The following is a 14915-nucleotide window of genomic DNA, read 5'->3' as shown; positions in this document are numbered from 1 at the left end:
CAAGTAACCCCGTACTTTTTATACGGTAGACCCCCCCTACCCCCCACCCCCCCACCCTAGATTTCAGCCTGATAACCTTAAATTTTATCAAAATCAGTATAATTACTTAATTTTGAAAACGAATTACCACTGTGAATAAGATAAAAATAACAACTTGTCAGATGCCAGATAGTGAATCTCTCTCCGATCAAAATACGCGGAGAACGTTCAGGTTGTTGCTTTAATATTATTATGAAATCAACTTCCCGAAAATTTCTGAGTTGCAGATATTTCATACACTTTTTAATAATTGCCAGAATTTGACATGCCACACGTTTTAGCTACCCGAAAGTAGCGACCTCTCCCCCGCCCCCGGAATGTTGCGGTTATCAGAAAGTAGCGAAAGATGAAGGCTACTTAATCCGAAAACAACTAGGGTCGTTATTTCAGAATTATTACAGTACCTTAATGGCACCCTCCATCCAATAGGCACTCCCCATTGAGTGCCGTATTTTTTCAATAAGGGCCCCTATTCCAATAAGTGCCCCTTCCAGCATTTGCCGCCATTCCAAAATTGACATTCAGATTAACATGTTCAAGAAGGTCAAAAAGAGATGAACACCTGAATTCCCTGTTGTGGCGCTTGTCCTGGGCCTGGGGAGACCCCTACATAAAAAGGACGGGGTTGCTTGTTGGAAATTTTGAAAAGTGCTCTTTTTGTGCACGTGGCTTGAAATTATTTTCCACCCCTAAGAGATACCAAATATTCTAAAACAACACATTATCTCTGGTCATACTTTTTTCAGCTCAACATTTTAAAACGTACCACAAAAGCTCCTGCTGTGGACCTTTTGAGGCTAAACATCCAAACAGGTGCCTCTCCCCCTGAGACCTGGGCTTACTATGAAAATAATACAGGTAAGGGACATGCAACAACAGCAAAGATTTCACATGGAACATTCTATGTGCTGCCAAAACTAAATTAACCCCAAACAAGTTGTGCGTAAATGTTAGCCAGTGCCTAAAAGAGAGTACCCAACCCCTCCCCTGGGAGAATACAATACTGAAATAATGACAACATACATTTGTGCCCTTTGATTTATTAAGTTAGCATGAAGGTTGAAATTAATCTATCATTATTGTATTACATTACAGCGCAATATATTGAATTTAGTTCTAAAGTATAACAATTTGGTTTCTTTGTCCATGAACACCCCAGCAAAAAAAGAAAAAACAAAGATAGATAACACAGAAGTTATACAGAAAGCTAATGAATTCTGTCTTTTGCAGGCCTTTTCATTCCAAAACAACTGAATTTAATACTTTTAAATATTACTTAATTGAAATTTTATTAAAACTCTGATATTTTGAATTACATTACTGGAGCAAATATTGTAATTTAATGAACAAACATTATAAAGTACAAACATATTATTTCCACAAATTCATGCCTAGTTTTTACATTCTCATAATAAATAATACGTAAGTAAAATATTCCACAAATATTTCCATTTGAATTTTGACTCAAGCATTACAAAATATGTGAGATATTCCAACATAGTAAAAATAAATGGCTGTTGAGTGCATATTTTACCACTGTTGTTAGATTGCACTGTTTTAGTTTTCGATGTACAAAAAGTTAGGCATCTTTGAAAATATCAGGATGCACTTTGGATGAACACAATCCATATAATTTATTGTATATTTCTATGCATTTCAAGAATAAAAATATTGCTAATTGCCTTGCACTTTATTGCAGGCATTTACATTCACACGCAACCAGGTACATGGGGTTGTGTGGTGAAACAAAACAACATGAGAGTAATAAAGTGTCAGGATGCAACTATTGCAATGTTGAAAAAAAAATTATTGCAATGTTGATTTTATGCATGAAGTATCCACACACATACCTGTGACTGGTTGGTTACTGATAATAATGATTAAATTTAGAAAATGCACCTCATGGGCACATGGTGCTTATTTTTCAATGAAGGACATTTTTCACAGGTTAGTTGTCCTGGATACAATGAAACGACAGAAATGAGGTGCTCTGGTGTCCTGGAAATGAAACTGTGGCATGATCAGCACACTAAATTTACCTATAAAAGAGAGCTCAGACACCTGGGGACCTATGTGTTATATGGGGAGGCTTCCCCCAAAAGGGTACCTTTTTTAGCCTTCAGGTATATGAAAGGGTATGAAATCTGTCATTTAGATATAACATGAACGGCTGGTAATACTTGATGTTCTCCTGTAGTTTTGTTTGTTAACTTTATTCAAAGTCCACGACCAAGGAGAATATGATTTACCTGTTTGGTAGCCTATTATTATTTGAGAAATTATGCTTGTTGAGAACGAAGGGTGCAGAAAATGGGACTATTACATTTGACAACTAACTATCTGTCCCTATCTCTGATCAGGGTCAAGAACTCGTCACGTGATCTGGGATCTTCCCTCAGTGCCCCCAGCATGCAACTGGTGACAGTCTTACTGCTTGGCTTTTGTACTCCACGCATAACCATACACATATGTCTGGAAAATAAATTGTTAAAACAGAGTTGACTTTTTAATAAGAACAAACACAACGAGGAAATATGGAATAAATTTACTAACTGTGATCAACATAACTTTGCGCATGAAAGGGTCAAAAATTGACTCGGCTGTCATGGATGCTACTTCCTATAATATTTCTGAGTGGTACTGATTTAAGTCCAGCAGAGGCAGAATAAAGATTATCAAACAAAAAGAGTGCTCAAGGAAAATTCCTGAATGAAACCTGTGGATTAGGTGGGTGGAAAAAATATGTTTGAGAACATTGATTTCAAGAACTGACCATGTTGAAAATTATGATCAGTCATAGGATATTTCACAGTTAAATGACTGTGAATTTTTTTTGACATAAATAGCCTAAACATCCCTTTAGACTTCATATTATTTTACTTTCCTATGTGCATTAATGCATGCATGTCAATACTCACGTTGCCTCGATGACCACACCCACTCCTGCTGGGTTGACAGCTTCAGTTAGAGCCATGGCAATCTGCTTTGTCAGACGTTCTTGAACTATAAGAGCAAAACAATTCAGTATGTACAAAGGTCTAAAAAGCTGTTGTTTTTTCACACGTGGGTCATTATAGGCATGCAATACATGCCGAGAGGTATGCATGGTTGCCACAGACATCAGTTTTCAACATTCCCTGAATTTTCTCTGATAAGAATAAAATTTTCCTGACCAAATAAATATAAAATGCCACATATAGTATCAACCTGAACCCTCCCTCACAGCCATCTCTTTGACCAATTTGAGTTGAAATATTTCTTTTAGCCTTCCGTGATAATAAATCAGCAGTGTTATAACAAATATATTTCAATTTTCTCTGACTTTTCTTCAAAATTTCAGTTTTTCCTCACTCAAAATAGAATTATGTGGCTTTTCTCTGATCTTGAAGAATTTCTTTTCTTCCCTGACCATTTCCTAATTTGTGGCAATCCTGCTATGATCTGATATGTAGCTTTAGCCCTTTGCTGCAATTATGCCGCAATCTTGGTCGGAATAATATAAGAAATACCCTCCCCCCTGCCGAATCAATGATGAGCTGGCACTAAACCCAAAACATGCCATTTTTTACAGCATCAAAGTGGAGGGAGGGGTGATCTTAATTTTTCATTTAAATTGTCCAAGATTGTGACTTCCGTTGTATAAAAGTATTATTAGTACCACCTCGTATGCAACTAACCTTGTAGTCGACGGCTAAACATTTCTACAATCCTGTAACAAGCAAACATGAATTAACCTAATTACCACCATAATATAATTCATTCTTGCTTTAATTTCTTAAGATCCAGTCTCAAAATATCAATCTTGATTCTAGTTTGGCAAATGGCTTTCTGTGTCGACTAGTTTAAATGCCAAATTCCTTCAAATTCTATTGAGCATAGCTTATGTCTTATTCAATAGCTTACCTAGCAAGCTTACTGAGTCCTACAACTCTCTTGTTGGGTAAATAACCAATATGAACCTACAATGAAAAATAAAATACAATTATTGAAAAAAAATAATACAATAATAAAAAATAAAATTATACAAAATGAAAATAAAAGAAAAGAAATGCAATTAAATTAAATATCAGATAAAATTACAGTATGTTTGACAATCAGGAGGCTAAGATCACTCTGGAACAATTCTGACAAATAGTAAATTTATTAAACATCACAATGACTTCTAATTACCATTGCTTTATAAGTAATAATTACTTACGAAGCAATTTAATTATTAGACAAGTCTTATTTTGTCCCTGTTCTAGTGTGCAGTTGTGCTTCTGAGCAGAAACTAGCAACACTACAGAAACTAGCAACACTGAGCAGTGATGTCCACTAAACAATCACCACTGAAACCTTTGCAACCTGGTAGATTAAGTGGAACATTTACATGTAGAGCAAACATTTTACATAGTTACATACCTTTCCCATAAATGGTACTAGATGATGTTCACATAAAGAGAACATGTCAATATCCTTCACTATGACCAGTTCATCGTGATTTTCATCAAAAACAGCATCATTAAGAATATCTGATGATAATAATGCAAAAGCTCAAGTTAAAGAACTAATAATAGTCTTGGCTGTGAGCATGGTCAAGTGAGAGGAGAAAAAAAAATTGACCAGAAAAAATGGCAGCATAAACTACATATAACTAAATACATGTGCATCTTTTGAATTTCATGTCATGCCCTCAGTTTTTTGTGAGCCATTTTGTGGTATCTGTAAATGTTTAAAAGTCATTTTCTCAATACAGAGTGAAACAAGCTAAAGGTCAGGCTCCGGTCATTCGAAAGGTGGATAACGCTATCCACGGGAGAAATTACTATCCCGTGGATAGCTTGGTTTGTTTTGTTAAAACTTGTCCACTGGATAGCGATTTATCCAGTAGATAGAGTTATCTGGCCTTTGAACAACTGGGGCCAGATGCAGGTTAAATATATATTGTTTGTCAAATATCTCAGTATTCCATAATTCCAAAATTATAATTGTATAAAGTGCAGAAAATTAATGCTACAGGATATCCAAAGGAAAAAAAATAAGATCCAATGAATGTAATCATTTTATTTTCAGTAATTATTAAATTTGAAGGCTCTAACATCAGAGAATACACTCACTGAAAAAATCAAGACAAATATTATATCAATTTTGTATAATTATGTAACATCCATGAACAGTTTGCAGATTGGATATTGATCATGCAGCTTCACCTAAGAAAACAAAAGGACTTAGAAAAGAATAACCAGTTAATTAACAATGAAAACAGTGTGGTAGAAAAGGCTAATTACTATCAATACTACAAAAGGCAGGTCTATGAGTAATTAACAACTTTGCATGACCAGCTATATATTGTTCCTTCCTGGGACATGCTAAACTTAGTCATTTAGGCTGACAGAAAAAACCCGTAAGGAGTGAAATCAAATTAGCCTTGAAACAAATTGCAGCTAGGAAAATAAACTATTGTTCAGTATGAAATCCCATTATCAGAAGCCACACAAATTGATCTTTTTGAAAGCAAAATTAAAGGATGGTGTTAATGTCTCTTGTTAACATCTCTTGTTAACATTCCAATGCGCAAAACAAGACTTAGTACAAAATCCCATAAATGATGGACGACCAGTCTTGACTAACAGGTTTCTTGTAGAACTGCTATTAATTTTGACTGTGCATCAGAGCATCTAACACAGTTCAAAGTCAGGATAAAGGGAAGAAAAACCTTGGATAATAACACTCTTGTTGGATTGCTGTACATTGATTCTTAACCTTCATTCACCCTATGAGATCATGGACCAAAATAACGTCTAGTAATACATATAAATACCATAATTATACAGACAGCTACAGTAAACTAACACTACACAGTTAAAATGCCCAAACAGATATTCAATTCATTTTTTGTACCTAATACACCTTATTCCAAAATGGCCGACATTTTAGTATTCTTTTGTTTACTTGAAAATGAGCCCTTGTTGTCTCGCTTAAGGGAAAATATTCTTTTGAATTTTGAGTTTAAGAACGAGGCAACAAGGGCTAATTTGCAAGTAAACAAAAGAATACTTAAATAGCAGCCATTTTGGAATAAGGTGTATTGTTCAAGAAAACAGAAGTTTGATTCCTGAATTCCTAACAGAGAGCCAGAAAGGAGAGGTAATTGTGTCTCCTGCCTGAATTTCACAGTTAAAGAGCTTCTCGTTTGAAATGGTCTGCATGTCACTGTCAAAATTTTGTCATAATTTTTTCCACAACTGCCACAGGTAACTAACACAAGGCAGGTGAAAAGTTATTTTTTACCAATTCTCACCAGCTGCAGAAATCGTTCTCAAACAATGAAAATTTCTTAACTGATTTAAAAACAAAGTGGTTTACTTAGTATGTGCACATGTACAGGCCATTAGTTCCTCACGCAATATGGCAGATAAACCTGTTTTTATTTCTCAACTGATTACAAATGACATTGCAAAACTTAAGTGTACAGTGAGAGCACAACTTTTGCAGGTACTGATTGATTAATTTTAATGACAAAGGAAAAGAAAACTAGAAACTTCCCTTAGGTGCACTGAGCAGAAGTTTCTTAGTCAACATTTGCACCGTCTGATATTTCTTTATTTCCTTTACTGTCAGTGTTGTAATTTGAAAACAAGTCAGTCGTGCCAAAGCCATTTTTTTGGAGACTTCTATGCATTTATTTCAAGACTGTGTCACTTAATACAATTTATCCTATCTGGGCTTTATTATGCACAACCAAACATCTTCTGGTCAGATCTATTAGCAAATCTGAATACCAAAACAACTTTACTTCTACAGTGTTTGGAAGGAGACTTCTAAGCCATGCTCAAAAAATGAAAATTATTACTGGATCACGAAAAAAATGCTTCAATGCCGCACAGAATTAAATTTTTCATTTAGCAAAGTAAATACCAGACTATGAAAATCAGGTGTTAAATTTCAGCTAACTAGCTGTAAATTACCTTCTAATAGTCTTACAAATTATGACCAAGCAAATTATTATAAATTATCTGGGTCCCAAAATGTGGTCCTTAAAACCTTGAGATATTTGCTTTGGAGTCAAGAGCCTGATCATACTTCCTTGAGTCCTGATCCTGGTGGACTTGGAATCAGGAGCCCTGAATACACTTTTCTGCAAAGCATGGAGCCCAGCATTTTAAAATTTGATCATTTGAATACCTAATTCCTGTCCTTTTTGTTTGCCAACATTGTGAAACAGGATCTGGAGAGAAGACAGTGATGAAGTACAAACAGTCACATTCCCTTTTGTAGTTGAAGTTGTTAATTGACCTTGTACAATATTTGCATTTGAATTTACAACCATGATTAACTATTCATTCCAATTAACTGCCAATAAATGACAGGAGACACCAAGAAACATCTAAGAAGACATAAAAAGACCCATGACTTGTTAAGCATAAATAGAGGCTCTGGTTTGCAAAAAGGCTGATATTTTTATCAAAAAATGAATCTGCGTGAGTCAAAGTTTAAAATTAAAGTGGAGTCTGGAGCCCTAAAGTGAAATTGTCTTAAAGTTTTAGTGGCCCTATATTTTTGTTTTCATGGTTCTTCAGATCTACACTTTATGGGCTAGAGCCCTAAAGCTCTAAACACTTTTGGGACTCCGCATATAATGTTTACACGTACATTTTGTGTAATTTTCACGTTCTCAGCGTTTGATTGTGCAATTAACCCAAATGTTTTCATCACGCTTAACTTATTAATCACAAACTTTGCAACCAATAAGCGTACTCATCTGTCATACTAATGTGTAGTTAGTTGGCATCTTCCACATCTAGCTTTTTCAGAGATTCGAAGGTAACAATTAATTTCTCTTCCAACTCTGGAGTGAAACAAAGTTTTGCTGTTTGTAACAAAGATGGGATTAAAAGTAAAAAAAATATACATAACCTATAATTACTCTCGGCAGTGTTTGTAGCACAAAGGGTAGTGGGGCTCGAGCAAGCAACTGAAGTTCTAAAATAATTCAAAGCTGTTCATTGCAGAATGGGCGCACTGAAAGCAAGGCCGGGATAACGCGAGAGCCCGAGGCCAGTATCTTTTCAGAGGTCATAAAACTCTCGCTCACCTTCAATTGTCTCTTCGTATCCTTTAGTAAAGAAGAGCATTGCTTTTGCAGCGCGAGAGGGTGTTTTCAAAAGGCCTTGGCGACCACTGTCTTCTCCAATGTTCGCTAAAACCATTCCAAAGGCAGCCTCGAGTTGGTTTTGTTGATTTTCCACAGAATCTGCGTCGCTAGGTCTTGGTTTCAGCTCGGGTACGTCATCCATGTTAATTGATGAAGGTCGATTGGGCCGTGTTTTACCTTTACTGCTTGCTTGAGTAATTGAGCTGTCCATTGTAACATTTAAATACAATACAATATAGAAGACAATATGCGTAGATGATTAGTATTTCCTTGTGCCAGCCAGGTGAAGCAGAACCGGGAAGTTCAAAAATTGGCCAGGCGTTCCAAGCGTTGACGATTTTCCGAGTTCGCGCCCAGTCCTTGTAGCCTCGTACTCGCGCGCGGGAAAAAAGAAACTTCATCAGCCACTTAACCGCTTGTTACTGTTGTGGAATTGTTTTTCTTTTTTAGCTTTTCTTTTTTGAACTTCTACTACAATGGGAGGTACCGATTGCTGCTAACATGACGGATAAAACAGAGGAAGGCAGCAATTGCCTCCCTGTTCGCTTCTGGGGTCTCAATCCGTTGTTTTGGTGTCACATGAAAATGTTTGTCAAGGAGGTGCAAAGTTTAGAGGAGTACTCTGATCACAAAGGTACATGGGGTTGCATGTTAAATAGGTATGAACCAATGACAGTTTTTTCTCAAATTGATACCATACAATAATGGCTTAAAGCTTATGGGACCTTTTTCAAACCTCCCCCAGCTCTCCCATATGATGTCAAATGCCGCAGCCTAATAGCGGAGCTCCAGGGTCACGGGTGGTAACCCATCAAGCTAAAATATTGTCACGTGACTTTCTGTCCATCCGTCCGCCCATTCATGTAAATCAATGTGAAAATGTGTCAGACCCCAAAACAACCTCTTACCCAGGTCATGTGTTTCTTTGAAGTTGACTGCTGCCCTAATACAGGTTTTCCATTGGATTTCAGACTCAAGCGAGGTTAACTTAATTAGGAGCTCTGCTTTTAGGCTAGGGTAAATCTATATATTACCAGCCGCAATTGTAAAATTCTCCCCCCCATGGGGCACATCAACTCCTTGGTTCTGAACCTTCTTTTTTAGCTCTTGGGTTACCTTAGGATCTGAGCTGGGAATTCAAAATATTATTATACATAATAAATGTATTATCGTTCCTTTCCAGAGAATATCCCTACTGCCTCAGTTTTGGTATCTCTGTAAAGCAAAGCTATTGGTCTGAAATCCCGGGGGAGGTACTTTGGGAATTTCTGGATGGGGATGTGCCGCTTGGACCCTGGAACCCTTAGCCTATACCAGAGCTAGTTCAGCTGAATTTTGCTACCCTATACTAGAGTAAACTCCCCAAATCCCCCCATCTATTGACACTGTTGAGGCTGGTTTGCGTAAATTTAAACTTGCTGATTTGATTTTTTTATATTCTTGAGTGGCAATTCCTGGTTTCCTTAGTCCAGATAAAATCTTCAACCAACTAGTCAATTTTGTGAAAAATGATACCCTATTCTAGACCCAAACACTCTGATTTATATACCCTGTCTTAGAGTAAACTGCTTGAAAACCATACCCTTCACAGCAGCACATACCTATATAGCCCATATATGGCAGTGCCCCCCGCCCCCCCCCGGGTCTGAAATGTTAGAAGTTGTTATTAACAATTTGCCTGAAGGATGTTCTGTATGACTTGACATAAGCTTACTAATTTTTGTTTCATCTAGGAGTGTATTGTTATTCCAAGAATCTTCCTGTTGTGAGGGTGGAAATTCTTGGATACATAGTTAGTGTAGATGTAAGGGAGAAACTCACAACTTATGGAGGTGAAGTTCTTTTTTCATGATTTATTGTTTAAATAAAGTTTCTGATTGTGAACAGAAACTAAGTTTTCTTTCTTCTTAAATACAGTAGTGTTGTGTTACGAGTAACCATGAAAACATAAGTGTTCACCCTTGACAGGGGTGTATCCAGAAAATTTCAGCAAGAGTACAACCTTGGCCCATGCATGTATGCACAACACCCATGCTTGTATATTTTAATCTGTGGTTAATTAGGTGTGCTCTCTTGTTGGCTACTAGCTTGAATAGTACCTGGATTAATAGAGAATTTGCCCTAAGTTACAAATGAAGTCAAACCTTTAAATAAGCAAAAAAGTAAACATCCTAATTGACTACTGCCCCAGTGGGGCTTTTCAGGGCCAATGGAAACAGTGAAACAAATCTTTTATTTGCCAGTTTTGCACACTGTTTGTGGTAGGTATTCCAAACTGGCGACTGCCCAGCAGAACTTCACTTTAATTTCGGAATCCATTTCATTGTAAGTTGTAATTTAGTTTGTACCTCAATTAATGTTGGTTATCATTTTTATCCAGTTGATGATGGGAGTGGCACAATTGCCTGCTGTTGTTGGCACTCCTCAGATCCAAATGAGGATAGAAGAGAATCGTATGACCTTGGTCAGCTAGTGACAGTACAAGGCAAGATATCTGTTTTCAGAGAGCAAAGGCAACTGACTGTTGATCAGATATGTATCCAAGCACATGAGCTGATAAAATTATTGTTAGGAATGTAAATGTGCAGTTCCAGTAATATCCATACTCCCCCACAGAAGGGATTGGAATTTCCTGGCAGAGGGGGGTGGTGGGGTGGGTTCTCCAAGACTAAAGCATTTAAAGCTATACAATAAATTACTGGTAATCGGGAGACTCAAAACTATTTCTTGGATATGAGGTACAGTATTATATCAGGCCAGCAAACTGCAATAAATATTGCAAACTTCCAACTTGGGATGACACCATAAAATAATACATGGTACTGCTCAAATGCCATTTACTAAGAGTTCTAACCCCCTTAATACTCACCTGCCACCTGGGTGAAATGGGTTTGATTCCAGTTTGATTAGTTGACATGTGATTGATACGCAGTTGACTCTAGGTTGACACTTGATCGACATCTTGATCAACACTCAATTGATGCTTGATAAACAGTTGGTCAATAGTCGGCAGAGTGTTGGCCGACTCATATGTATTGATCAACACTTGTGTCTAGGGAGCAAAAATTAGTTGACTTTTGACTGGCTGTTGACTGAGATATTGATCAAGTGTTGACTGAGTATCAATTGAGATGTCAATCAAGATGTCAATGGAGTGTCGATCAAGGGTATCAATCGACACTCAACTGCAGATGCCTTTAGTACATGATTCCAAGTTTTTAGTCTTTTTCTCTTTCCCCTTCTTCCTCAAAAAATAGCACCACTTTTAATTAATGATTATATTGATGTAAAGAGTACGTAAGTCCTTGACAGACTTCAGACCCAGAGTCAGACCTCAATGCGGAGGTCCTTTTCTGGTTAGAAGCTGTTAATCTTGGCAACACAGTCTACAAACAACCGTTTACTCCATCACTCAAAGATTTTCAAGCAGGAAATGGTGCTTCTTCTAAGGAACAGGAACTAAAGAAAGCTATTTTGATGCACCTTAAGGAAAATAAGATGGTGGCATTCCAGTTCAGGACATTGTGTCTAGAGCCTGACATACAACAGCTAGCGAGGGAAGCAGTCAAGGAAAAATGCACCAATCAGGTAAGTTCAAACACAATTTTCTGCTGAAGCACTGTAGTCTTGCAGCTAGCATGTCAAATGCATTTCTGCTGAGGCACTGTAGTCTTGCAGCTAATATGTCAAGCTATGTTCGACAGGTTGAGGTTTGGTCTTTTCTGGGGTCTTTTCTAGTTGGTGTCCTAAAGCAAGATGTTCCACTGGTCAAACAAAATGTTCTTAATATGGATGTTGGTAACAGATGAATATAATCTACCTGTCTAGTTTTTTTGTAAGTAGTAGTAGTGGAGTCTGGTCAGCTGGCTGGGGAATACTATGGCTTTATCCTGAACCTCATGTAGACTGTTTTCACATGATGTTACTGTACCTGGAAGCCATATTGGTGTCCCAGAACAATGAAATGGTGGCCATGTTGATTTCCCAAATCAATCCTATGGTAGTTGAACTCTATTCTTGTGGAAACACTTTGAAATTCTTTGTTTGTTTGTTTTGATATTTTTGTTCCAATAAATTTGCATAAGATGGCTGCCCACGTGAGTGAAAATGCCCTGTTGGTGATCACTTGTCTGTAAACTCCAAGACATCTGGTTGCTATGAGCTTCACCACCCTTTGTTCTCAGTTGTTAGCCTTTCAAACCAAATTTTTTGCTCACCCCATAATGAAAAGAGTGGCACTATATTTTGCATCCAAACCATAACCAATGTAGAGTAACTTTAATATTTTGTATTCTGTTCAAGGACGAAGCAAAAAAGATAGATCGTGCATATGAAGCAAAGAAAGTCATTCGACAATCAGTTAAAGATCTAGAAAGAGATGGCTTGGTGTACTTTAAAGACTCCAGTAAAGATCTTTACGAGGTAACAATGCGGTTTTAGACAATTATTTCTGACTCCAATAGCTATAATCATGTCTTCATATCTTTCTCTGTAGTTCAAATATATGTTCTTTCAGACATCCACTTGTATTCTTCACCATCTACATGTACATTATGAACTCACATATTGACCAGCCACCAGATGGCTTGATAGCTCAGTTGGTAGAGCACTGCACTGGTATCTCAGAGGTCATGGGTTTGAATGTCATTCAAGCCTAAATTTTTTCAGGCTTTAATTTCACAACTACATACCTATTTTAAAAATACCAACTTATTTTAAGTTGTGTAGATAACTGCGATGATCAATCATGTCTTCTTATTAGACTCTGCATGTAAACTGTTAGCATCTTGTCTTAATTTTCTGCAGGTTATCAGTCATGAACACAACCTTGGACCAGCCATCTTGAAAGCAATTAAGAAAATTTCAGGTAATCAACAGATGAGTTGGTCCATCAGTCTGTGAGACAACACTAACCACAATGTTAATATAAAAGTTAAAATACCTAAAATCTCTGACTGTACAAAATCAAGGTGAAATGTGGGAATAACTCTGATTTGGCATTTCAGTAGGGTTGATTACCAGCCATTGTTCAAGAAAGGAACCTGTGCTCCTCCCTGAAAGTTTCCTGGGGGGACTCCCCTCTGAAAAGGTGAGAGATGCTCGTTCTCTCACTTAGGGATGTAAATCAAGGATTCTGGTCTCACTTAGGGTATTCATGATGAAAAGCCACCATTTTAGCTATCAGAGTGTCTTTTAGGGTGCACTTGAGGAAATTAAAACAATTAAAAAATACCTCTAGAGTCCGGTCTACTAGTCTGGGATCCCCTCCTGAACAGTGTCTGGTAATCAAGCCTATCCCATTTTAAGTGGTATCTTTTAGGTGTCAAATAAAGCTTGAGCCACACTCAGACTGGTCTCCTCTAGGGGTTTACTTCAAATTTACAGATGAACATCCCCAAACTTTTCATAATTATGGTAGCCCCCCCCCCTCCCACCCTCGCCCCCTTCTTCTCAGGGAGAAGCTTTAGGCACTGGACCCTAGGAAGGGGTGGAAATTGAGCCTACAATCATGGACAAAAGTCTTGGGACAAATTTGCACTTTTGGCACTTTTGTGCACACGCCAGACGCGAATACAACTTCCCCTGCCTAACCTTGCCCTCCACCCCCCATACAGTGTTGAAAACTAGTACCTGCAATTTCACCTGATTTTCAACATTGTGTTGGGTGGGGAGTGGGGTCAGCAACGCATTTTTAAAAGATATAGCCGCGTTTTTTTCAAACTCCAGTTCTAAAACACAGATAATTTGTTAAATAACATAAGTGTCCCAAGGACTTTTGTCCACGATTGTAGCATTTTAATCTAGCATAGCAGTGACCAATCAGTTGGTGAAGACAGATTTATAATCTCCCTCGCCAAATGACCTATTTTAGGGTTCCTGCTTTTTTGACGCAGGGACTAAAAATAGGAATGAATATGAAGAGATGAAAATTTTATCCAACGTTGTGCTGCTTCATATATGGATTACATCCTAACAACATTATTTTGAATAACTGTGCATCAGTAAGGATATGAATTGTAGCTATGTTTATTTTTATACCTACCAACTATTAATGGGCTTACACGTAATGTGCACGACTAGAGAAGCGTAATGATAATGATGATGATGATGATTGTTATAATGATGGTGCTTTTCATGATGATGATGATAATGGCAGTGGTTTTAATGGTGATGATGATGCTGGTATTGACGATTATCAATAATGATTGATACTTTTCTCTTGGTCTTAGAGCCATCAAGTTCCTCAGCGTCTAAATGGGCCATCATGGATGTCCTGCACTCCTCGCACAAGTTTCACCATGTGACATTGCAACAAGTTGAACACTCACTTGATAGACTTTTACAGAGTAGTGATGTGTACAGACAAAGTGAACACAAATACTGCTTAGTATAATACCGTCTGATGTTTTACATGGTACTTATTAACCTGTGTTTGTGATGTTTACATGTTCCGTTGACTTATGGAAGATTTTTACCTTCACTTCACAAACAAGGCCCAAAGCAGTTCACTTCTTTTTAGTATAGATAGTATCAGTTTAATTTGCTATTTTACGAGTAAAATTATTTAATTAATTATATGAATGAGCTCAATAAAGAATTATAATTTATTTACTATCAATGGGTAAGGAGGAGGGGCAAGGTTATTCTTTATGGCAGTAAGTTGACAGCAAGAAAGAAGTGAGAATGTTGTGTTTATTTGCACGTTTTTGGACCATCTAAGCACAGATTTATCACATGCTAG

At 37.3% G+C, this 14915-nt stretch overlaps 2 protein-coding genes across 3 annotated transcripts; one reads left to right on the top strand and one right to left on the bottom strand.

Moving 5' to 3' along the window:
* Positions 1-1063: 1063 nt before the first annotated feature.
* LOC145484038 (GTP cyclohydrolase 1-like) lies at positions 1064-8389 on the bottom strand. Its single transcript, XM_081462641.1, has 6 exons — positions 8114-8389; positions 4441-4550; positions 3943-3998; positions 3717-3748; positions 2958-3042; positions 1064-2511 (listed from the first exon to the last, which is right to left on the bottom strand). The coding sequence occupies exons 1-6, from the start codon at positions 8382-8384 to the stop codon at positions 2376-2378; spliced, it is 690 nt and encodes a 229-aa protein (XP_081318767.1). The 5' UTR covers positions 8385-8389; the 3' UTR covers positions 1064-2375.
* Positions 8390-8567: 178 nt separating this feature from the next.
* LOC145484035 (CST complex subunit STN1-like) lies at positions 8568-14799 on the top strand. 2 transcript variants are annotated; one of them, XM_081462638.1, is made up of 8 exons: positions 8568-8807; positions 9907-10005; positions 10417-10434; positions 10554-10709; positions 11493-11761; positions 12476-12595; positions 12980-13040; positions 14404-14799. In XM_081462638.1, exons 1-8 carry the CDS (start codon positions 8675-8677, stop codon positions 14565-14567), a joined length of 1020 nt encoding a protein of 339 aa, XP_081318764.1. In that variant the 5' UTR covers positions 8568-8674; the 3' UTR covers positions 14568-14799. The 2 variants fall into 2 exon arrangements, with proteins under 2 accessions (XP_081318764.1, XP_081318765.1); XM_081462639.1 differs by lacking the exon at positions 10417-10434.
* Positions 14800-14915: the final 116 nt, after the last annotated feature.

This window comes from Orbicella franksi, chromosome 4 (assembly GCF_964199315.1).
Source record: "Orbicella franksi chromosome 4, jaOrbFran1.1, whole genome shotgun sequence".
Taxonomy (NCBI): Eukaryota; Metazoa; Cnidaria; class Anthozoa; order Scleractinia; family Merulinidae; genus Orbicella; species Orbicella franksi.
The sequence above is the reverse complement of the archived record's forward strand: the minus strand, read 5'-3'. Positions and strand labels throughout refer to the sequence as shown.